The following is a 27,075-nucleotide window of genomic DNA, read 5'->3' on the forward strand; positions in this document are numbered from 1 at the left end:
CTCTGGTGTAATCTAAAGTTCAGAGAGGAAGAGACAAGGGACTAGGGATCAGGCAGATAGAACATGCCAAAACAGTGTAAGAACCTTCTCTGTGTGGAAGATTTTCAGTCCATATATCTCTAGTTAATCACTGTATATTAATCAGATCAGACAATAGTAGCAGAAGAAGCTAACTTAAACTCGTCTTAAGTAAAAAAAAAAAATATATATATATATATATATATATATATATATAAAATTGTACAGAATTACTAAGTATTCGAAAGTAATCCAAGCAAGGCAGGCAGTCCTTTTCCAGTCAAAAATCCTTTATTAAGCATGGCCACCCTTGGATTCTAGGGATGGACACTCTTTCAGACTTTTCCCCATTGTCTCCCCAACCAAACAATGATGTTATTAGACAATGGATGTACTTAGGGCTTGAAGAAAATCCCCTGCATGCTTGATAGCATTTATGATGCTGTTTACTGTCCATCTCCATGTTTCGCTCCCCTTCCCAACTATCCTACAGCCGAGTGTTCCCAACTACAAGGAATGTAGGGGGTTAAGCTGTATATCCCACTCTTTTTCCTTAAGGGGGACCTCACCTAATAAGATATTTCTGGGAATAAGCTATAGTAGCTATGTAGACTGTCTAAACAGCTCACTGTCTGCTTTATTTGCTGGGAAGTACACTATAAAAGTTTACTGGATATGATAGCACAGTACAATATGCTTCTTACACAGATTACTATGCCTTCTGACGTATTCAGATGTGGCAGTTGTAATACATGACAATTTATGGAAACAGATAATTGAGTTATTAATGGTCAGTCACACTGTTTGAGAGACAGATGGGATTGCAACACCTATGATGTTACATATGGTGTATTTTCCTCTTATTCTAAGTTTTTGACAAATTGATAAAAAGCATTAAAATATAAAATTTATTTACAGGAACATATTTGTGAGGATAAAAACACATACCTAGTTACATGTGTTGATTTAATTAATGTTGCATAGATAGCAAAGATAAAATGTGGAAAGTTAAGACAACTGAATTCTTCTTTAGGTGGAAATAGAGAACAATCTTTTTTTTTATCACTGAAGCACGACTGATTTTCATGTACAAACTTTGATCCCACAAGGCATAATTTTAGATATTAACTGGTGTTATTATTTTAGTAATTCTCTTTGGTAATTTATATTTTATTTTCATATCAGTTTGCATTTAAATTGTTTACTAGAACATGCTTTTGTAGAATCTGCTGTCGTTCCTAACAGTCTCTAACATCTTAATTTTTTTAGCAGAGAAGTTAAGGTAAATAAAGTGTTTTTCAGCTTTCACATCAGTTTGATTCGTCATTTACATAGTTTGTAATTTTTCTGCTTTTTTATTTTATTGTGTGTAGTTTATTAAAATAAATCTGCATAGTATAAATCATAAAATTTCAAAATGTTCAAAGATCAGCTTTACCTAACAGCTCTCACAGACTAATAGATGTGATAGTCTGCACATGAAATGTAACATTGTGGGAGCTAACACCAGGTCAGGGAAATCTGTGTCAATAACAGAAAAGAAAAATAAATATGGCAAATACATCATTACACAGTAGTCTTCCAAGATTACATAATTGGATCCGCCTTACAAGTGCAGGAAATCAGTCATTAACTTCCTTCAAAATTAATTTTGATACATACATGGGAAACAGAAAATATGAATGTGAGGTTATGGCAGTCAGGTTCTTTGAAGGCCATTAGACGGTAAGCTTGACATTCAAATGATCTGAAGAAATATTTGAACGATTCTTCCATTTCAATCTCTAGTTAAACTTCTGTCAAGTCTGTCTTTGCAAAGTAGTAGGGATGAAAAGAAATAATAATAACTCTATACCTGGTAATGGATAAAGTATGTAACACTGTGTTTATAGTAAATTTAAAATCTCACAAATACATATTTGGTTTTCTGGGAACACTCAAGTCCCAAGAGCTTGAAAACCACTGTCTTGAAATCAGAGGCACAAGCACCTTGTAGCTCTTTTAGGCAGCTTTGTGTAGTTGAATTGGAATATGAGTTTGGGTAGGCAGTTCTGGGGACAGATTGTGAAGGAAATTTTAGGCTTAGTAAGCAAGAGGGGAGTTTTAGGCTTAGAGAGTGGAAAGGGGTTTTATGTTTAGGAAGCGGGTGGAGTTTTAAGTTTGGGGAATGGGAAGGAGGTTGTAGATTTAGGGAGAAGGATGGAAGTTTTAGGTTTAAGGAGCAGTCATGGATTTCATGTTTAGGGTGGGGATAGGGGTTTTAAGTTTAGAGAGTGAAGTCTTTAGGGTAAGGGAGGGGGAATGGAGATTTAAGATAAGGAAGCAAGGACTTGGGTTAGGAAATGTGTGGGAGTTTTAGGGCTAGAGTTTGGTTAGGGTGGGGCTATACTGTTGTATATGATTGAGTCTGGGGAGGGTTATACATAAGTAGCAGATCAGGCTAGTGGGAGTTTGAGCACTTGTTTTTCAAGCAAATGGCACAGAACAGGTGTGCCATAAGCTAAAAGTCCACATTCACCTGTAGTAGGCTCTGCGTCTCCTTACTGCAGCACCTGATACAAGTCTTGTTCACTCTTTTTTACATTGGATGACATTCCTGAACTTTCTGACCTATTAGCTTCATGAAATCCTGGATGGGCATTGGATTGTACAACACTATAGAAGATATCAACTCTTTCTATCAGCCCCACTATGTGAATTTTTGCCCAAGTGAAATTCACTATCTGAGTCTTTCAATAACTAACATTTTCTAAAGCATTTCTTCTTAACCTATGTCTAGGAGAATTCTGCATTAAAAATGACATAGATTTCATAAAATAAAAATGCTGGAAGATTTTTATGTTAGGGTGGAATACTTTGATAACTATAGATTTCACTCTCACTACTTCAGTGTTAGATTCTGATTGGGAAATTTCGAAACATGGTGAAACATTTGTTTGAATTTCAGCAAGCAAATTCTGCATGAGAAATATAATTGTTTTGTTTAAAAGAATATTTCAGTATTTGTTTCACTAATGCCACTTGCCTGCCAAATCAGCTGTAGCAGCATCAACCCCTGTTTTCCCATTTTCTAAATGTGGTCAGGTGCAACATCAGCAGTGATCATCACCTAGATGCAGTAATCCACTACTTCTACCCTGGTTGATAAGAAAAAAAATAAACGTGGCCTGTGTATAAAACTAAATGGACTAGACACATTTAACTGCTTGAGTTTTAATATCCATATCCATAATCGAGAGCTTCCAGTTTCTCCGTTTTTGTATAATGTTTTGTTTAGTCTCTTGCCATGCATCTTTAGCTGACATAAGAGAACACTTTTTAATTTATAGCACTGAAAACCTAATCTTATCATATCCCCATAAATATGGATATTGCTGGACAAATTTATGAGTAGGGGCATAGTTTATTGCTATAGTTTTTGTTTGATGTTAATTTTATATCCTGAAAAGACTTGAAAGTCTCTTACAATATCTCCACAACCCATAAACGTGCTTTTCTAGATTTATCAATTCTAAAATAATATCATCTGCAAATAAAGCTAACTTTTCTTACCATACCAGTTATATCCTAGAATTTTTGAGTCCCCTATTTGCTCTGCCGATGTCACTAAATATAAAGCAAATAACTAAGGTTAAGAGGATATCCCTACCTGGTTTCTCTGTTTAAATACAGCTTGTCAGACAGGAACCCTCTAACATTAATTCTTGCCTCTGACCCTTCATATATCCTCCTGAGTAACCATATTATTCTATTAGGGAATGAATATGCTTAAATTGCTCTACTCATAAACTCCCAACTGACGATTGAATGTTTTTTTTACATCAAGACCCACAAATAATACTAGCAATTCTTTGCATTCTGTTTGCTTCTGAAACATCATTGTTCCATTAATTCTGTCATACATTTGTCTCCCCTCCAGAAAACCATACTGACCCATATCTATCAATTTGGGAAAACATTTGTTATTCTTTTTGTTAGTGGAGATATAGACACTATAATCATGGTTTAAAACTGAACTGGGTCTATATGAAGCTGGGAGTCACAGCTCTTTAATCTGCTCTGGCAATACAGCCGGCACAGCTTTTTCTAAGATGCTGATGCTTCTCCTTTTTAAAATACTGTTACTCAAAACCAGATCTTAATGACTTTCTTGCATCCTAACTTCCAAACCTCTATGGGAATACAGTCACTTGCTAGTGACTTCCCTGTTGATTGAGTGTACATCATATACATCATTTTTTTTCTGCTTAGCTATTAATTTGTCTACCTTTGTCATGTCAGCTTAACCATCATGATGGAGTCCTGCCCCAGGCAGCCCACCTGATGAATGACTGGGCTTTAAAAGGTCAGGCCTACAAGAACACAAGAGGATAAGCACCTGCCAAGAAGAGTTTACACACTGTAGGTAACACACAGCCATGTCTGGAAGCAGTCACATGCCCAGGCATTAGTACATCAGGCACTGCCATTGAGCATACAGGCCAATAGGTGGAAGCGTTGAATAATATTTATTGATTTTATTTTATATTGTTTACTGAGAAGGTCCAACTGGGCCATTGTCCCCTTTTCAGTGGCGGCCCAGGGAGAAAAGCTCTATATTAGTGAAACACAATTACCAAAAAGACATCAAAAATGAGAATGACAATGCATTACAAAATATAACAAGAATGCAGTAACAAAAATAGATGTTAAAATAACAATATAGAAAAGCATTGCATAGGTCAAGTATAATATTGTTTGAATAAAGACGTAAGTATATAAAATTAGTTATGTGGCAGAGAAAGATAACTTAAATAAATTTCTATCATGGGAAGGACATTACATTAGATAAAAGAAATGACAGAAAAATGGTTAGATATTGTGACATAATTCAGAGGAAGAGAGAGACATACATTAAAACATGTACAATAAAAAACAGCTAATTGTTGCACATGGCAGCCAAACTTATTCTTAGGCACTATATAGTTAGGAACATAGAAGGAGAGGTAGTTGGCAGTGGAGTAAATTGAAAACAGATAGAACTGGTTTGGGTTTGGACAGAGTGATAGATGAGTGGCAGAGATGGAAGCTGGTAGGCAGTTGAAAATAGATTTATTTTTTATTAAGTGAGATAAGGAAATAGTGTGGTTGTTTGATAGATCTGGTAAAAAGAAAAATATACTCAGCCTGGCATAGTGCAGAAGCAGAGCCAGTTATTTGTTAGATGTTCCCTAAGAAGTTGTTTCAATTGTGGTGTGTTGGTAATATTTAGTATTGCCTGAGTCATGGCAATCCAGGATTTAGCTATCTGTTTTGAAACTAAAGAGTTGCCATGACAGTTATCGGACTTAGTTACTTTAAGTAGTAGTTTGTTAGAAGATCTCGGGGGTCTGGAGTTGTCGTAGGGTTGCATTAGGTTCTTGAGGGCAGGGCACTGATCTGTGTAGTGAAACATGGAGTCATTGAAAGTTAGTTGGTTAAGGGACAGAAGATTAGGTAGCTTGAGCCATTTAAGTTAACATAGTGCTGTGCAGTAGTGTTCCCTGTAGGGGAGGTTGGTAGTACATTTGGCAGTTTTATTGTAGCAAGACTCCAGTTTGTTTAAATCTGATTTTCTAAGGTTAGTGAATTATGTAATGCTGTATCTGCTTACCCTTGGAGTTTTTCTCCCCGGGCCTCTGCTGAAAATGGACATGCATCCAGTCGGGCTATCCCGGTCAACAAATGTAAAATAAATAAATAAATAAAAATAGTGAATATTAGTGAGGCATACAGTAGGGTGGAGAGTAGATGGGTCCTGGCTATGGAGTGTCTGGTGGAGTCGGTCAGGTATGGTTTAACTCTCTAGACTGACACTAGCTTAAGATGGACCTTTTTGATATTAAGAGGTAAGTTTCTGTCAAATATTAGGTTGTTGTCAATTGTGATTCTGAGGAGTTTTGTGGGAAGGACAGGTTCAATTTTAGTTTTATTGGAAGAGAAGATTGTGAAAGGGGGAAAGTGGTTTGGTGTTTTACTATTAGTGATGAGTATGAGCTTTGTTTTATGTGAATTGAGAACCAGTTGGTAGTCTGAGAGGTAGTTTTCGATATCTTGTTGAGATTTTTATTTTTTTTTTGTAGAAGTTCAGATAAGGAGGGGGCTGAATGTAAAAGGGTGGAGTCATCTTCGTATTGTACTGTAGATGCATGTTGGGTAGCTGTGCTGAGTTTGCTGATGCATATGGTGAAGAGTAATGGACCCAGAACTGAACCTTGAGGTACACTCACTGAAACAGGCATTAGGGTGGAGAGTTCATCTTTCCCCTTAACTGCCTGTTGGTGGTCAGTTAAATAGCTGTAAATCAGGAGAGGGCTGGTTGGGTGAGGTTTAAGGAAGCTACCTCAGTGAGTAGTTTTTGGTGTGTTACTGTTTCGAAGGCCTTAGACATATCCAGAAAAATAGAAGAGCATGGGTGCTGGAACCATAGAATGCGGGGGGAGGGGAGCCCCCCCCCACTTTTGCAGATCGTCCATACCTGTGTCCCTTTACGTGCCTCCTGCACATATTTCCATCTGTTTGTTCCGAGTGCAAGTGCGAGCGGGATATTCAGAAGCTGATTTCTGGCTGTTATCAGACTGGAGTAGTTCTGGTTTCCACATGTGAACACAGATATGGCAGAAGGTGGGACATGTAAAGTGTTTGAAAACTGTCTGGAAGTGTTTAGTACAACTAATGCTAAGCCTGAACTATTTCTCAGGTATCACATTCATAATGAATTTAATGCTTTTTAGTTATATTTTTGTGGTTTGTAATGCTGTGCTATGTATCATTTAACGTGTTCACGGTAATGGTTGGGCTAGGTCTTGGTGTTTACATTCTATCATTTAGTTATCAGATTAGGTGTGTTTTTCCATTAAACTGCATTTCCTTTTTTATTTTACAATTAAACATAGACCGATTTGTACGCTGTTTATTCTTCATGAACTGAATAGCGTTAATGTGCCCAGAACTGCAGTTGGTATAGAAATACTAACAGATTGTTGAGTTCTATTTTTCACTTATAATAATTGTACCATGTCTTTACTTCCTTTAATTTCTGCTGAACGTGAGTGAGAAAAATTGGATTAAAAGCTTAGTTTATTGGAGAATTGCTGTGAAGTTTAACGTTGATCCATTTTCAGGGTCAGTAATTTGACTTGCTATGTCACTGTAACTGTCTTTTATAGTAATGTAAATAGAGTACCTTGTCTACTTTGTGTTTTAACATCTAAACCGCTATGTCTTTCATACTTTTTATTATTGTTGGACATCTTCCTAAAGGACTTTTGTGCTCAGAAAGTGAAAAAAAAAACTGTCTTGATGCCCTGTATGGTGTTAATGCTAATACAGCACTGTAAAAAAATAAGTAACACCTATTTAATTTGTTCTGATACAAAATGACCTTGTGTGATGTTCATATTGTCAGTGTTGATTTTTGGCTAAGCTTTCACATTACCCACAATGCTCTGTTTGTCCACGATAGATAAGATTGAATATATTGACAAAAATGTATTTATATATTTAGCCTTTTTCTTTCTTGCAGAAGATTAAATTAAAATGTCTAGCTTCTTCTTCTTCAGGGTGTTCTTTCCATATAGTTTAATGGCAGTACTCCAAGTTACTGATTGCTTTCAGAATCTCTGTTCAGGATGTCTGTAATGGTCGCTGGTTTGTGTTCTTTCTTTTATTTTACATATTCTGTAACAGGCTTGTGAAGAATAAGAATTAACTGAAGAAGCTTCTCCTGTTTTAGGTTTCTATTCAAACTTCACCTGTTATTTCAGAGCCAAATGGCACTACATAGTAAAAGAGTACCAAATCCTAAAACATCATTAGTTTTATGATCCCCACCCCAATACCCCATGTTTGTCAATATGTTTTTTTTTTTTTTTTGCAATTTCCAAACCTAAAGAAAGTACTGTAAAATGTCATGATAACTCAGTTTGGCTCATATCAAGGAAGCTGATTTCTATTAGAAGTGTCACTGAAGTTAAGAAGTGCTTAACTCATGCATTTTATATGCAATTTTGCATGAAGGAAAATGGACTCTGGTATGAGGAAGTGTTATGCTAAAGATGTGGTTGTTTTAAAAGGGCAACATTCTCAAAACTGTTTACGTCAGATCTTTGACTTTTTTCTAGGTGGTATGTATTATTTCCAGTTTTTTATACCCCGAATAACATGATGGGGGATGCTATGCCTTGTGACTCTGTGCTAGTCTGTTTTTATCTCTCTGATATAATTTTACAGCAGTAAAAATATACTGTGTTGACTAGAACATTTACTGTTATACGTCTTCATTATTCCTCAGTAAAATTACTTTGCTGCTTGTTTTTTTTATTTTTCCTCGGAAGGCTTCATTCTGTGGTTTGTAGTGATCATCTGTTCTGTGGCATTTTTAATTGTGTATGGATTTTTTTGGCTTGAAAGTGTAGCTTTAGTACTTTTGTTAATCATGGTTGTACTTTGAATCCACATTTTACATGTGTGGAACTCTCTATTGTTGAACAATAACATAAACTTAAAAACACTCACAGCATTCACTACCTACATCTAAAACTCTCTCTTAACCCTGTAGGTAGAATCACTGACATGCCTAATTGTTTTGTTTTCTTCATGTCATAAAAGTCAGAGGTGCCATTTCTTCATGTTGTCACAAATTATGTGAGAAAAAATTAAGGGAAGCATTTTACAGAAGTTAAACTGCTTTGTAGACAAGTATGATCAGGAAGAATCCAATGAGACTGGTTTGTTAAGAGTCATTAGCAGATTTATCTTGCCTTCACCCAGATTCAAATGTTAGTTCCTGTTGTGTATACTAGTCTTACACCTTTTATTTAATGAGACAATGTATTTCTCGTAATATACTTGGCAGAACCTTTCCCCCTTATCTTCTATAGTTCTTTGAAATGGAGAGATTTTTGGATAATTTTCTGTGTTGAATTGGTCACTAGCATTACTATGGGTCGCAGTCTTAATAAAAGAGAAAAGATGGACATGCTCCACCTAAAGAAGACCATATCCCCTCGAGCCACATGCTCTAGGGATCTAAACCTCACCACAACAATAAATAGGACGTGCTGGAGGGATAGATTCCTGTCCCAGAAATTCCCTTGCTCTGGAAGAAGATTCCAATCTACATTAGGCAGAGCTACTCAATAACACTTCAAGAAAAACCTTGACGAGTGGATGGGAAAGAGAAAGTTTACCCCGGGGATCACTTCAGTAGCTGTGCTGGACAGAGGCACAGGGAACTAATCTAAGGGGGTGGTGAAAGCCAACACATTCCAGCTAGGCTTATAAATGCCTGTGGGCAGATAGCCTAGTACATACCTATGAGTACACAGTGTGTGCAACAGGAGTTAATTGCAGAGTGGAGCAGCAGGGGAACAGTGTGTGTGTGTGTGTGTGTGTAAATGCCCCCAGCAGGGTACATCTGGTGGCAGAGATACTCAGGCTCAAACCCTGTACATTGGGTACAGGTAAAAAGAGCCTAAAGTCCCTAGCCACCATCACTTGTGAATTTATGCCTCACATTTTTGTTCTGTTCTTTCTGGTTTGCAGGAGTGGTAAAACAAAACTTTTTATTCTTGCAATTTTCTAAGGTTATAAAATCAGTATTTGAAATGTGTCCCTATTTTGGGGCTGTATTCCCCCATTATTGACTTTGTTCTGTATTTTTGTGCTAAGAGGTTTCGAGCTATGGTGAAAAGTGAGAACTGAATTCACTAAATGATATGATAGCCATTTAAGTTTGTCTTCCTGTCTTTCAAGAAACTGCTGGTTTAGCTTAGTGGTACGTTGCTCTGACTGTAGTACACAATGTTTTGGGTTCAAGACTTGGCAGTGAAATGCATGGTAGTAACAATGTTTTATGCAAGCAACTTTCCAAAATTGTATTTCTAAGGTTATAAAATCAGTATTTGAAATGTGTCCCTATTTTGGGGCTGTATTCCCCCATTATTGACTTTGTTCTGTATTTTTGTGCTAAGAGGTTTCGAGCTATGGTGAAAAGTGAGAACTGAATTCACTAAATGATATGATAGCCATTTAAGTTTGTCTTCCTGTCTTTCAAGAAACTGCTGGTTTACCTTAGTGGTACATTGCTCTGACTGTAGTGCATAACGTTTTGGGTTCAAGACTTGGCAGTGAAATGCATGGTAGTAACAATGTTTTATGCAAGCAACTTTCCAAAATTATATTTCTAAGGTTATAAAATCAGTATTTGAAATGTGTCCCTATTTTGGGGCTGTATTACCCCATTATTGGCTTTGTTCTGTATTTTTGTGCTAAGAGGTTGAGAGCTATGGTGAGAAGTGAGAAGTGAGAAGTGAGAACTGAATTCACTAAATAATATGATAGCCATTTAAGTTTGTCTTCCTGTCTTTCAAGAAACTGCTGGTTTAGCTTAGTGGTATGTTGCTCTGATTGTAGTGCACAGTGTTCTGGGTCCAAGACTTGGCAGTGAAATGCATGGTGGTAGCAACGTTTTATGCAAGCAACTTTCCAAAATTATACACGCAATGTTTAAAATGTGTCCTTGGTTTTTGGCCTTTTGCCCCCCCCCACCCCCCCACCCCCCACAATTGAAAATAAGTTCAAGAAGATATGCATCATGCCTATGGCTTACAGTCTACTGTGATTCTGTATTTATATATTGTGTGTAGAAATAGCTTGTTATCATGGAAATGTTCTGAATAGGGCAGTTTTGTCATTATTGGTGTATGCATTTTGCTTCATTGCCTACTGGAAAAATGTTCAAGCAATAAATTTAAAATGCAGTTTTGTGTGGAAGTAGACCTTTATGATGGAAATGTTCTGAATAGGGCAGTTTTGTCATTATTGGTTAATGCATTTTTGTTTCACTGCCTACTGGAAAAATGTTTAAACAATAAATTAAAAATGCTCTCTAACTTAATCTAACAAGTGTGCTATATTATACAATGAATATCATTTAACATAATCAGGAAGGTGAATCAAGGACTGCATACATGTATGCATGGGCCTAAAAATGTGTTTGAAAACAACCCAGTGGGAAGTGTTAAAAGCTCAAAATCATGGGCATATTTTAACCTTTACTCTTGCTACCAAAGCAATGGATGAAGGTAAAACAGTTCACACCACATTACCTTGACCTGGCCAAGCCTTTTGACACAATCCCCTACTCAGGTGTAGTACAAAAGATGAATAATGTAGGAGCAAAGACTTACATCACCAGCTGCATTGCCAGCTTGGCTCACAGGATACAGGAGAACAAAACAGGGGAAGAGACCAGTCACCAATGGAGTCCCCCAGGGTTCGGTGCTGAGACTTTTTCTGTTTGGCATATACATCTCAAAAGTAAAAGGAAATACCAAAGAGCTTTGGTCAGCTAAGTTTGAGATGACTGCAAGCTAGGAGAAGTTATTCAATCCCCAAATGACTTAACCATCATGCAGGAAGGTTTGTCCCAAATAATAACTGGTGTCAAAATCATGACAATGCCCTCTGAGAACAGATCCAGTTGTTTGGCATTTGGGAACTTGTGTGTACAGTGACGTAACTTTTGACCAACATGTGCCCAGAGTCATAAGAAAGCCTTTCTATATTGCACAGCTTATAAACAAATTGATTGTGACTAGATCTACAGATGTTGTTGTCCCCCTTTACAAAGCTCTTATTATGTCGATCATTTTGAATAATGCCCACTTTGGCATGTATCTCTCCAGGCCCATGCAACATTTGGAATACCTTCAGAGATACCTTACTAAAAGGATACAAGTCCTAAACAATAGGTCTTGCATGGACCACCTCAAAGATTTATTACTATACTCAGTAGCCTACAGAGTGCTTAGAGGTGACATGTCTGGCATACAAAGCATCCTCCGACATAATATAGATGAACCTACTGAACATCAGCAAGTCAAATGGCATCAGAAATACTCAGTCCAGGTATCTAAACTGAATGTTGTGGAGAGATGGATATATATCACAGAGGCTACCACTGTTCAAGAACAGACTATCCATAAAAATAAAACAAAGCTCATCCATCCATATTCAAATGCAACTTGGAGCTAAGGATGGGTAATAGAAAATGTACTTCAGGATTTCCCCTCATGCCACTAATGGATATAGGCAGTTCCTAAATGCTCAATCAGTTACGTGGCCCCCTCAAATTATCTATGGTATGATCACAGTTGTTCTCACTAGGGCTAATATACAATTATCAGCCATGGGGATGGCTATGACCAATCAGAAAATGTTAATTCAAGCACCAAAAGGGAATTGGCTAAGCTTAGAATGTCCTCCAAGTGAACTTATGTTGTGGTAGCAAATAGTTATAAAAAAATTACCCTTTTTAGTTCACTAAGTGCCCCTGTCACCCTCTGCCCCCCATCTTTAACAGCTTCTAGTGCCTATGTAGAAGAGACTAGAGGGTTGCTATTTCTGAGTTGGTTGATTATGTTTGTAAAGCTATCAGGCATAGTTGCAGTACTATCTTTTGTTTTAAAACTATGTTGGGAAGCCATAGGAGGTTATTATTTAGTAGGTAGTTGAGAAGTTGTGTATGTATGCATTTTTCAATACTTTAGCTATGGGAGGGAGGATAGGAATTGACCTGTAGTTGGAGATACCACCTTTGTGTACAGGAATGATATAAGGGATTTTCCAAAGCTTGGGAATATATTGCTCAGCATTGGAGTAATTGATTAGTAGGGATATGTTGTAGGAGATGACGTCTGCTGCTAATGTGAGGAATTCATTGAGTAGTTGGTCGGGGACTAGGGATGAGGGCATTGAGGTCCTTGGCTCTAGCCTCTTTCCTTTAAGACTATGACTATTAGGGGAAGAAGGAACAAATGGGACTCTAAAGGGATCTGGGATTAATGCTCCCATGATGACTTATTAAGTTACAACTTAGTGAGTAACCAACTCACCTAGCACAACTGGTTGGGAAATCAACCTGATGATTTTGTTTTGGAGGTGGCAGCCCCTTGATCATGCTACAGCTTTCCTACCCAGTGTTGCACATCCATGTTGGGTCTGCCAGCTACCCCTCATCCCCACAACTTTCCCAGTGTTAGATGGGGCCAAGAGCATCCTGGGAGGTCTTGGCCATCACCATTTTGATGGTGATTTTTTCCCGTATGCCCTATGTGCACTTCCCCCTTCAAACACAATGACATGGTTACATTTGAGGGGTGAGTGCAAAATGGGGTGGTGGTGTTTTACTCCACTTCTGAGGTAGCAATTCCCACCACATTTACTTTACCTTTCTTTGAGCCCACCCCCTCAATGCAGTGTCCACAGTCTCTACCAAGGACTGCCACACCCAAGTAAGTAACCACTCAACCCAGAGGATGGGCATGCCCTTCTCTCCCCTACTGCTCTTTCAGTCACCTCAGCCAGTAACTGAAACTAGGTTGGCTAGGCTGTAGTCAGGGTTTTATCCTTCTGCATCACTGGCAATCTTATAAAAAATGAAGTGCAAACCTCCCACACCCCAGACTTATAAATACCAACCCTATAAAAAAACACACATGCACATACACACACAGACACACAGACACACACACGCACACACACACACACACACACACACACACACACACACACACACACACACACACACACACACACAAGAAATCTCAAAAACAGAAAGAATTACTGTTTGCTCACACTTATAAGCAGTGGTTTCCTACAGAAAACAGCAATCAGTGAATCACCAAGTCTTACTCGAGCTGAAAGTTCAAGGGGGAAGTGGGTCAACAATGTACAAACAGGGAAATATGCATATAAGTACTGTAGCAGCAAAAGTTGTGATGTGCTGACCAAATGTCATGTCAGACATTATGAAAAAAATAAGGTACACTGAGAATCCTTAGTTTATGGGGTAAAGTTAACCTAAATATCGTTCAGGGATGAGGAATGTGACTATAGTGGAATGTTTTCAAGCACTGTAGGCATTGAATGCTAAATGAAAGGGAAAACAAGTCATCAATGTGGCCAGTTAAGGGAAAAACAATGAAGCCACCTGAAAGTTAAGGACTAACTAATGCAAACCTACAAATTAACCTATAAATTGTCCTCACATTCTACAATAATTCTTGGAAAATCTTTGCAAGTACCAGAGAAGTGTGTTGTCAGAATTATGCCTTAAGTTATAGGAAGCCAAACTTTAAAAGTTTGTAGAAGCTGTAGCCTATAATTGACAGACTCACTAGCCCTGTTAACATGAATAAAAAAATAGAAGAGGGACATAAATACTTAAAAGACTAAACTGTTCTTCAAGCATGCAATAAGCTAAAATAATTTTGAATTCACCAATTAACTAGTGATATATAGATTTAATCTGAGATCAATTTAGTTTAGCTTGCTGGTAAAATGTGATAAAATCCAAGCAAAATGAATTTCTGGATCCAGAGACAAATGCCGCAGTACAACAGACCAGTTTTATTCACAAAGTTGTACACAAGGTTAGCGCTTTCATCCACAAACTATAAAACCATGAACTTTTTCAAACCAAGTTAATAGTCACATGACTAACTTAAATACCATAGAACCATTAAAAGTTTTTACTCTTAAAGACACATACCCAGCCTAAAAATTCATTCATAAAATTATATATATAATAGAAATTGTTAAAACCCTACATTATAGTTACTACAAAACACAATACAATGGCACTTCCTATCACTTATCCAGTCAAAAATAATAATGATCTATTATATTAAAAAACAATCATAAAACCTAACTTAATAAATTTCATGTTCCAAATTATCTTTAAAGATTTTTATATTTCAAAACACACCCCAGCGAACAATTATCATTTAGTCCAGCTGGTGAAAAGGCATTTAACCTCCATTGCCAAAATAATTCCTTCAACACCAGGTTAACTGACCATGGACCTCCCCTTGATGTTGATGTTACCTGGTCAATAACCATAAATTGGAAGGAATGGTCATCAATTTTGTAACATGCTTGGCCAAAGCAGTCTTCAAATTCCCCTTCTTAACACTATATAAATGCTCATATATTCGTTGTTTTAAAAACCTTTCCGTCTTCCCTATATAGAAAGACAGACAGTGCTGACATTGGGCCAAATATACATTTCCCATTGAACAACAATTGTAATTACCTTTAATATAGTATTTCTCAACTCTGATTGTAAATGAATCCCCGGTCTTAGTATACTTACAATATGGGCAAAAAAACACATTTTCTCATCCCATGTATAATTAAGTTCATTTTTACGCAGCAGTCTAACAAGTTCTTAATATTTCTTCCCCTTTTTGTAAGTTATTCTAGGTTTTGGCCCTACTTTACCACTAATAGATGGGTCTTTGGTCAAAATTACCCATTTTTTTAGTAATACTTTTTTAATCCCAAAACTATCAGTTGTAAACAGCATTACAAAACTAACTGAAAAATCATTGGAAAAGGTATTGTGCATCAAGCTGATCTCCTCAATAACCACTTGCCTCTCCAATTGACTAACCAAGTCCTGGTTTATATTCATAAAGTTAGCATAACAATCTTTATTCAAAATATGAAGAAAATGTCCACTATTTCTTTTTGGTTGGACTTCAATTATTAAACTATCAGCCAACTCAACGGGGTACACCCTCTGCAGGAACATATACCTGATTTTAGTGCATTCTTGTTTAAATTGCATATCCAATGTGGTCATATGTTCTGCTCTAACTAGTTGGCCTTTTAAGACCGCTCTTTTGTGATGTATAATGTGTGCGCTATCATAATGAAGGAAGGTATTCGAAAAAGTGGGCTTCCTAAATATTTTGGCCAGATACCTAGAATTAACATGATCTTTTGATAATTCAACATCTAAAACGGCAATACATTCCTCATTGAATTGATGTGTAAACTGTAAAAATTCTGTTGTGTTGTTGATAAATTCGACAAACGCACTAGCCGAGGCACTATCTCCCTTCCAGATAATAAAAATGTCATCCAGGTATCTGGTATACATAAATACCTGGTCTAAAAATTGCCCTTCAGAAAAAAACAAATTGTTTCTCCCAATATGCCATAACCATATTCGAAAAACTCTCTCTGCATGGAGACCCCATTGCAACACCGCTTTGTTGTAAGAAAAATTCCCCATTGAACAAAATTTAATTATTTTTTAACACCAAGTCAAGCAATGTTTCAACCAAGTAGACATCTCGTCTGTCTGCCCCTTTTGATACTAAGAACTCGGACACCAATCTTACACCCTGGTCATGCGGTATCACAGTATACAATCAAGATCCAACGTCAAGACAAATCTTTATTCAACAAGCAAAGATTTTGGGTCCACACCCTTTCTCAATACTAAAACACATTAAACTCAACTCAGTTAAGCTTTTAAAATAGGAGCAAAACTATCACATGACTACAGCCAGCCAATCATGTGGTAGTGTATAAAACACATAATACAAAATATAAAATCTAAAGAATATTATATAAATATACATTAATGCACAATACAGTATAAGCAATACAATACATATATAATACTCTATATAGAGCAATCTAAAACTTTCTTAAAAATTCCTGAGAAATCTAATATTTAGTATATTGCAGCTTTACCAAAATGTGTTTTAGTGTTACAGCAGTGTTAAGGTCAGGTGGGACATCTGCAGCCAGTGGCAATATCCACTCATATTCCTTAGTCTCAAGCAAGTTATTTACATCACCCCCCTCCCCGTAGAGATCTATGGGCTACATCTATTACTCTAAATTTAAACTTATGACTATTGCCAGTGCTTCTAATATGTTTGCTTAATGCATTCTAATCATTGTTTCTCCGTATATCCGATTTATATTCTATAATTCATTCCTTTAACTTTCTAGTGGTTTTACCCACATAGAAGGAAGGACATTGAACACAAGTTGCCATGTAAACCACATTAACGCTAGTACAAGTCACTATTACTTTAAAATTCTAAGTCACATTTGTAGTCGGGTGTCTAAAAATTTCACTACCTTTACCTAAAATATCAGTACAGCATGAGCAATCCCTACAATTAAAGGTCCTAATCCTCATTCCTAACTGGGGTGAAGATCTATTTATTTGCTTATTATTTATTTATTTCAGTTTGATGACTGGGGGGGTCCACTGGGCTCAGGAGCCCGTTTTCAGTGGAGGCCCGGGGAGAAAAGCTCCAACATTACATAGTAAACATTAGATTTTCAGATTAAAGTTACAATTCAGGATGCAGATAAATAAGATAAGCAAAATACAGTTAATATAGAGGGTGTAGATACATTATAAGGTCAGAGACATGAACTGGTAAATTGGTAAAGCTCCACATTACATAGTAGACATTAAATGTTCAGATTAAAGTTACCATTCAAGATTCAGACATGAACTGGTACATTGTTAAAGCTCCACATTACATAGTAAATATTAAATATTCAGATTAAAGTACCCTTCAAGATGCAGATACATAAGATAGGCAAGTTACAGTTAATATTGAGGGTGCAGATGCTTACTTTTTAGATTTCTCACACTTTTATATGAGAAATATGGCTTAACACCCAATATTTCCTTGACCTTAGGGGAGGCCATTAATATTAACCAATTTTTCTCTATAATTTGTTTTGCAAGAAGTGTTCTAGCATTATATGTCAGAACTTGTTCAAAAGAAAACCCTGATTAGAGGTTCCAGCCTATAAGTTGTTTCCTTGACTAGTGGCACCATTTAATTTGTTCCTTTGTTTCAACCAGTCACTTCTCCTCAAGGCCTCTGCATAACTGCCATCACCCATTGCTGTATTAGAAGCGGGTTGGCTATCCTCACCATTCACGACATCCCTGGTTGTGGAAGAATCAACCCCTAGTTCATCATGCTGTTGATCAATGTTAGTGGCATTACTGGTATTCACACTTGCCAAACCCCAGACTTGAGAAACCGGAGGCGGGGGCTAAGGAATCCCCTTAGAGTACTCCACTCTATCCTTCTCCCAGTTTATTAATTTTATTCTTGCATATCTTGTCCACTATGGTGTCGATACTTGAATAAATCCACAAGAAATCAAATTTGTACCGTAAAAAATCAATGTGGTTTTTAATATCCCATTCAAGTAATTCAACCTCCTGTATTAGTAGGTCTACTTGTAAAACATAATATTTAATTAATAAATTTAGGAACTCGCACCCTTGTTTAACAAAAAGGTGTACATGTTCCTGATGAAGAACGGAGTCTTTTATAAGGCCATTGGGGTAGTACCACTGACGGAGGCCTTTCGGAATGTGTTGTTTAGTTACACATTATTTTAAATAAAGGATCTCCATCTGAAGGTTTTTGATTTTTAACATTTTATAGTCAAACGACTTTAAATTGTTGACAATCGTATGCTGCTTGTCATACTTCTGGTTGTTCTCAGGTTGGCCGATATACCGCAAACTACCATATTCAAACCCAGAGTTACTAAGTTCTTTTAGCCAATCTTTAAGCAATGGTATATTTCCGTGCATAACCGGGAGTTGCGAACTTTGTAGTACAGAACCGTTGCTGGTATTGTTAACATTGGTGACATGTCCATTACTATTATTATTAGTATTAGAGACCCTGTTCACATTACTGACATTATTAATGTTACCTTCTGCTACAGAAGCCAGTCAGGACACAGGCACCATAAGTTCTTGATCTGCATTGGAAACAGAAAATGCAAATGAAAACTGCAATTGCATTTCCACCACTTAAAGGACAGGTTGTTAAGTTACAGGGTTGATGTGATACCTCCATCCTACCATTAGACATACTCCTTTGCATCAATGGAGCAGGTTCAACCATGGAAGTCACAGGCCGTTAGTGTTACATTCAATCTTCGCTGCTAAATCATCCACTCGTTCGGAAAGCCGTTGTAAAAGAGTAACAAAATTTGTATCTTGATTCCGACTCATTGTAGTATTAATTCCAGTGTTGGTTGGACTCACCACACTCAAGGAAAACAATTGCTGGGACCCAGCAGAATCCTCCTTCTCCATTATTAATAAGGGGAATTTGAAGAACGCTTTGGCCAAGCATGTTACACAAAATGATGACCATTCCTTACAATTTATGGTTATTGACCAGGTAAAATAGACATCAATGGGAGTTCCATGGTCAGTTAACCTGGAGTTGAAAGAATTATTTTGGCAATTGAGGTTAAATGCCTTTTCACTGCCTGGACTAAATGATAATTGTTCGCTGGGGTATGTTTTGAAATATAAAAATCTTAAAAGATAATTTGGAGCATGAAATTTATTAAGTTAGGTTTTACAATTGTTTTTAATATTATTATTAGTTTTGATTGGATAAGTGATAGGAAGTGCCGTTGTATTTAGTAACTATATTGAATGATTTCTATTTCATATATATATATATATATATATATATATATATATATATAATTTTATGAATGAATTTTTACGCTGGGTATGTGTCTTTAAGAGTAAAAACTTTTAATGGCTCTAGGGTATTTAAGTTAGTCATGTGACTATTAACTTGGTTTGAAAAAGTTCATGGTGTTATAGTTTGTGGACAAAAAGCGATAACCTTGTGTACAACTTTGTGAATAAAATTGGTCTGTTGCACTGCAGCAGTTGTCTCTGGATCCAGAAATTCATTTTGCTTGGATTTGTTTTTGGGTCTGTGCTACTTTTACTAAAATGTGATAAAATGTTATACAAATAAATTATAAGGTAATGTTAAGAATGGGAGGGGGTGATAAGAAGCAGAATAGAACATAATGCCACACTAACTGCACCCAGTGGTATGGAGCAAATGAGAAAGGCAGAACTGACACAATTTATAATGTCAGCAATATAGGAACTGTATTCACTCCTAATAAAGTTTTACAACAGATGTAGCATGTTACTGCGAGTCTGCTGTTGAATGCGCTAACTTCATTTTTTATGAATTTTCTGTCAGAAAAGAAAAAAAATAATTATAATTATACAATAAATAGTCATTTCTTTTTCAAATTGAACATGCTGATTGGATACGCACTGTGCCCAGTGTAAATCGAACATATCCCAACAGAAAAAAGTCTGGTTGATTCACTACTTTTGGGTGGCCAGACTTTCTACTACAATATGATATCTTCACATATTTTAAGGGGAGACAAAACAGTAAGGACATTCTGCAAACCTCTGGAAATTAGAAAAGAAGTGCTAGTAATATCACTACTCCAAGTTTTTTAAGCTTACCTCTTAACTGTCCAGACTTCATTAGAATGTGCCATGCTATCCTCACATATTTGTCCTGTCCCTCAAGCTTCCAGTAATGCTCTTATTTTGGAAAAATATATAATAACTAAAAAAAAAAAAAAAAAAAAAAAAAAAAGACACAGTGACAAACGTATATCTGTATGCACCCATTTGTGGTAGCTCCATAGCGCTCTGTACTGATGTAAAATGCAAGTGTCCGGCCATATGTACTATATGCAGGTGCAGACTATCATTAAAACATTAAGAAGGCAGAAGAATACTAAAGTGCCGTTATACAAAGGCATTATTTAAGAAAGGTAGGCAATTTCTTCCTTAAATAATGTCATTGTGTAATAGCAGTAATTTATTCTTGGATCACAGTATTTACCCACAAGTCACTTGGGCTTTACCTTCATGAGCAAACCACACTAACCGTGGGTAAATCCTGTGATACCCACAACCAGTAGTGGGTTATAGGTATTATTGCTAAATAATAACACTGATTTGTTGCATTTGTTTTATACTCCATGTTTGAAATGTGAGTCTATGTCAATTCTTCGACTGTTCACAATTTCTAACGTTACATGGTCGAGACCAAACGTTCAAAATTGCAAGTGTTCAAAGATTGATTTTCAAAGGTGCCATATGGTGCAGATAGAGATAATTTCCCTTTTCTGCACTGAAGTGCGGTCTTGACATTGGTATATATAAGTAGGGGAGTTGTGGGGGGTGCAGGGGTGCTTGGCCCCCTTCTCATACTGTTAAAGTGTGTTTTTCTTTTTTTTTTTTTTATATTCGAACATCCAAATGTTGAACATTTGGTCTCGACCATGTAATGTTCGACATTTTGAATGTTCGAATATTTAACAAAGACCCTGACTTGCACAGTAAAAAGTGAAACAGTATGAGACAGTTTGCAACACATTTGTGCAGCAGTAACCAAAGTTAAGAGCCAAATTCAAATATACACATTTTTATCTTATCCATAGGTTCATAGGATGGTACTAGGCTATCAGCCCTAGGGCCTATGCAAGCCTAGCCATAACAATTCCCTGGCTATTTCTTCCCACATTATTTACTTTCCTGGACCCCTGTCTAGCAGGGTGACTGACGTGATCCCTGGGGTGAATTTCCTTTCTCCCATCCAATCGTCAAGGTTCCTCTTGAAGAGGTCCAAAGAGGCACTCTGCTTGACATGTATGGGCAATCTATTCCAGAGTCTGGGGAGTCTCTGGGTCAGGAACCTATCCCTCCAGCATGTTTTGTTTATTGTGATGACAAGGTTTAGATCCCTGGAGCATGTAGCTCTGAGGGATTGGGATTTCTTTAAGTGTAGCATGTCCAACAGCTCTGGGTTTGACATGGCCTTGTATGGTAAGCAGAGATTGCCTCTGAGTAGACGATATGTGACAGAGTATAGCTGGAGTTTTTTAAGGCGGTCAGTGTAGGGCATCTGCTTTAGGCCTGTGATTCTTTTAGTGAGGTATTTCTGAGGCCTTTCCAGTTGTTGCAGATGTCTTGTGAGGTACATACCAAATGGGGCGTTGTATTCTATAATGGGTCTAATGAGGGATGAGTACAGTGGGACAATGACCTCCTTTTTTCTGGATGAAAAGCCCTTCATGATGAGGTGTGCCACAGAGAAGGATTTCCTGACTGTTGTGGCGATGTAGTTATCGAAGGTGAGACCACTGTCCACCTGTGTCCCTAAGTCTCTTATCACACTTTCTGTGTTTAGTGTACTGCCACCTATATGGTAATTCATGGATACATGTTTTTTTTCCCAAAGGGGATAACAATACATTTCTTGGCATTGAGCTTGAGCCCATGGCTCTGGCACCAAGCATCTGTTTCTGTAAGGCCCTTTTGTAGTATATCCACATCATTTGGGGATTCAATAATGGCTCCCAGTTTGCAGTCATCTGCAAACTTTGTTAGCCAGAGTCCCTTAGTGTTGACCTGTACTTCAGAGAAGTAGATGCCAAACAAGAGCGGCCCCAGGACTGAACCCTGAGGTACTCCACTTGTCACTTGTCTGGAGCTGGATTTGGAATCAGCTACTTTTACAGTGTGGGTTCTATCAGTAAGCCATTTAGCAACCCAGTGGGTGACATAGGGATTAATGCCCAACTTAGTAAGTTTATCTATGATTCCAGAGTGGGGGATGGTGTCAAATGCCTTGGCAAGGTCTAGATAGGCTGTCTGGACCACCTTACCCTTGTCCATGGCTCTGGAGACTGACTTTGAATCAATCAGGTTCAGGAGACAAGATCGGCCCTTCACAAACTCAAACTGGGTGGGGTCCAGTGTTTGAAGGTTGCCAATGTCTTTGTTTATAAGTTCCATGATAATACGCTCCATGGCCTTGCAGATAAGGCTTGTCAGACTGATGGGATGGTAGTTTCCGGGATCCAAGGTGGATCCCCCCTTGTGGATTGGGATAACTGTAGCTCTGCGCCACTCAGTGGGCATGAAACCTGAGGTGAGGCTATGATTAAACATGACACTTAGGTGAGGTGCCAGTTCATATTGTAGTTCATGTAGTACACAGCCCGGGATGTCATCTGGTCCCATGGATGCTCTATTCTTGGCTTTAGAGAGTGCGTTTTGTACCTGTGTGGCCGTTATTACTGGAATTTGGCAATCTTCCAGTATTGAGATGGGCCATTTAGGGGGTGAGAGGGGGTGAAGTTGGCACTGAATCGATCTGCCAGGATATTGGCAATATCCTTCGGATCAGTATATTTAATGCCATTCTGTTTTAGCTCAGAGCAGATCTGAGCATTGCCATTTAGATTCTTGACATAGTTATAGAATGCTTTGTGGTTGTCTTTGGAATCTTCGGCAATTTTATTTTCGTAACTAGCTTTGGAGGATTTTATGAGGCATCTCAGTTTCTTACTGAGGCTAGTAAGGGAGTTTTTTGCATCCTGGGATTTTCCTCTTTTCTGCAAAAGTTTCTTCCTTTTGTTGTAAAGTTTGTTTATGGCAGGGGACCACCAGATTGGCTTCCTTTTTTTGGATGAGAGCATTTTGGTTCTATTTGGGATGGCACGATTCATGCATGAGTGGATGTGCTCGTACAGTGCCTTAGTGTAGGATTCAGCAGTTGAACTTCAGTTCCCGTCTGCATGGGTGTCATGAAGTTTGTCACTTCTGACTTGAGTAACATGAAGTTGGCTTTGGAGAATAATAGAATAATACACTTCTACTTCAGTCCACAAATAGTGTTGCTTTTGTTGGCATATTATAACACATTGTTTTACAAAGACTTAATTAAAAAGATTTTGGAGCATTACTTTATGTTTGTAGAATGGACTGACTACTAAAAAATAAATTTAAATTCTATAACTGACTATACAACTACAATTGTGTGCAGTGCAATTAAACAGTGAATAATGTATAGCTAACAATTTCACTGTATATGTTAAATGCCTTCCCAAGTTTAACCTGGGACAAGTAAATTTATTTTTACCATCATTTATTTCTAAATTTCTATTATTGAGAGCCGATGGTCAGTCATTTAGTCCAGTGACAGAAATGCAGTTACCTCCATGAGGAATTCAAATTGAATTATCGACTGCTTTAGACATATTAAGTGAAGTCTGCTTGCGTTTCATAAGTTAAATAAAAGGACTATTTAAAACAGTCATTCTTCTTCATCATCAGACTATTGTCACATGCATTTGGCACTCATTACAGATCAGCCCCAGGCGCCTTTAGTCTTGTACACAGGCCAGCAGTAATTCAGTTTATGGAGATCATATGGCAGGGATACAGATCATGAAAGACAGAACTGCAAGAACCATACTTGATAAATTTCCTAAGATTTAAGATGGGGTTTGTTCTTTCCTGTTGTGGAACAGACACCCTACAGCACACATGCTGAGCCTAGATGAGCGACATTGAAGCTCAATTAAGCTACAATATACTCACTGTTTTGGTATATCTCATATTGCATTTCCTAACAGGAAAGACGGCTGTGTAACTGATCCAAATGTGATCAGGAAACCACACAGAGTGAGGGTTTGCTTTTGTCATCAATAATTACTGTTACTGCAAAATATGGAAAGTGGGACTGAAGTAGAAGTGTATTATTCTATTAGCACTACAAAGAAAAGAAACACCTATATTTTAATCCATTATCATAAGCTGTATTCAAGCTAAGAATTATGTATTTTTCAAGCACAGAGAAACTGAAATGTTCAGAAAAACCAAGAGCACTTCAGATTTAGTTTAGCAGGTTCAAAAATTCTCCACAATGGCATGTTTATTCTGTGCCTTGAATAAGTTGTCCATAAATTTATTAAAAATCCAGTTTTTATTAATGTGACCAAAATGTCATCATGTAGTTTAGTGTTCTTTAATGCTGCTGTATCATTTACGTTTTCTGAACAGAGTGGAAATGAGTACCACATGTTGGTCTGCAAACATCAAAAACTCTTGACAGGTTATTTAGACGTGTTACTTCACATTGCATTAAAGTGTACAATGTCAGAACAATGAGCCAAACAGAGGCTGTATTTAAATTCCCTCCCTCTTGTCTAACAGCAAAAGATCACTTACCTCAGGAAATCAAAGTCAATAGTTGAGTATCTGGCCTGGAGAAGAGCCCAGAGGCCCCAAGAAAAGTGTGAAGCCTGCATAAAAGAAATTATTGAGAAACATTAGTATTATTATATTCCTGTCAATATACTACAAAATGTATTTTCCCAACTGCTGATAGTGACAACTGCTTATAGAAAACTGCTTTCTGTTGCATTTCAGGTCTGCAGTATCTAAGGGGGATGTCATTAAAATCTCAAGAAATTAAAAGAATTGCCAGGATATTTCCTCCACCATATGAGCAAAAATCTACAGTTCGCTTACCATGTGATTTTCAAAATTCTTCCCTGCTTTAAAGCAGCCAGCTGGCTGGTAGATTGTATTCACCATACTATTTGTATCTGTTTCCAGGTTTTATTCTTTTTGCTTGTTAGAAGTAATATACTAAGTTACAAGTTTCAAAAGAGTGCTGAAATTACCTTTAAACTGTCCTTGACTATGTTTTGTCTTTTTTTTTCTTGTTTAAAATATAAATACATAATACAGTGAAGACACTTGCTTTATAATATATATCAAAACATAATCAATGTATCTTTATTGTTATTTTATTTTATTTTTTTCTTAACCAGGTAAGCTTACCATGTACATAACCCTTTTCATGGTCAATCCTAAGGAGCCCTGCCTGGTAAATAGACATATTCAGAGTCATGCAGCTTGCAAGTGGAAATCAATGGAATGAAAATCGTAACTACAGGATAAAGCTTCTTACAGTCTATAGCCTTATCACTCTAAGCAAATGTGCCAGAGGGTTTGTTTTGCATTTGCAGATAGTGTTTCTCAACCTTTTGTGTTATTCACTGGCACAGATTTTTTTTTAATGAAATGGAAGCTCATGTGAAATTCAGAATCATCCCATATAATATCCTGTTAATAATCTAAGAAATTCAGACTCCTAAGAGTACATCCATCCTTTTAATTTTCATATTGTACATATAAAATGTCATCTAATTTTTAATCAGTTTCAACAGAGGCATCACACCAAAGAAATGAAACAATATAAAATTCTGCAACCATTGCAAATGTGTAGAATATTTCTGTACTGATGTATATTATGTGCCTGTACTTATTATGCAGGCTAATTTAAAAATGTATATAATGAGTGGTTTTATTTGGCTCCCTGTTATCAAAATGCCAAGTGTTGAAAAGCCAAAAAAAAAAAAAAAAACAAAAATCCAGAGAAGGTCGAATCTTGAAAATCACACTTCTCCTTACAACTTCTTTTTGCAGGTGGAGGCAAGTTCCCCTTGCACTTCATTGTGTGGGGGGAAGCTCTCCACATCCCTAAACTTATATATACCAACTCTGAGATTGCCATACCTTGGAGAATTCCGGACTTGGTATATGTAAGTTCATTCTTTCGGTTATTCAGTCTCTGCATTTCAGGGCTTGCTCTAGGAGGACCCAACATTTCATATGGTGACCATTTATTTACTTATTCTATATACAATAGAAAACAATACAAAACAATAAGATAGAGAGTTACTAACAACAGTGTGTCAAAAGGCATGGCACTATGCATTTCTTTAGATTAGGAATCATCTAAAGGAAAACATGATTGGCTTTCCTGTCTAGAAGAAAAAAAATGGAATTATACCCCTATGGAAGTGAAGCATAGAATAGTCATGTCCATTCTAATTTATTGCAGGCCATAAGCATACAGTTCTTCATCTTTTCTACTTTATCTTCAGGACTTTGAAGGAGATGGAGATTATCCCAGCAATCAAGGATACATGGCATGTAAATAGCCCTGCATGAGACAATGGTTTATCACTAGAACTACACATGCACTCACACACATACATGCACACACACAAGGACACACTGACAGATGCATGACTGCCCACACACATACGCACACACGCGCGCGCACACACAAACACACACACACACAAAAAATCCCCCCTGCTGGCAGTTTAGAATATCACTTATTCACCTTTTGGTATACCTTTGGGATGTAGGTGTAAATCAGAGTCTATGAAAACCTCAAGCACACTGCTGCCACTGCACAACATGCTGTCACTTGTGACTAAAACAGAGCTATGGAGGTATAGATTTTAGTAATAAAGCTATCATCTCAAAGACAGACTCACTCTTCATAAAGTAAATTCTAGAATGTTTTCAAAGTTTCACATCCATGCAAGAATAAGACAGTACTTTTTTTGTGAACTACCTAGTTTGGTATGTTATTTTATTTATTTATTTTTTTTACTTTCTTTCTGAAATTAAGAAATGAAGCAACTGGTTTTATTTTACTGCATTTTCCTGAGGTAAAT

General features: G+C 37.1%; 1 protein-coding gene across 2 annotated transcripts in view; it reads right to left on the bottom strand.

Moving 5' to 3' along the window:
* Positions 1-27,075, bottom strand: part of LOC122811144 (ethanolamine kinase 1-like) — a 1,165,171-nt gene that overhangs the window by 25,720 nt on the left and 1,112,376 nt on the right. For both annotated transcript variants that reach the window (XM_044082778.1, XM_044082779.1), the window contains exon 7: positions 24,764-24,837. In XM_044082778.1, the coding sequence (XP_043938713.1) occupies positions 24,764-24,837 (74 nt within the window). The remainder of the gene's footprint in view (positions 1-24,763; positions 24,838-27,075) is intronic.

This window comes from Protopterus annectens, chromosome 9.part0 (assembly GCF_019279795.1).
Source record: "Protopterus annectens isolate FY-2018-M chromosome 9.part0, PAN1.0, whole genome shotgun sequence".
Lineage (NCBI taxonomy): Eukaryota > Metazoa > Chordata > Ceratodontiformes > Protopteridae > Protopterus > Protopterus annectens.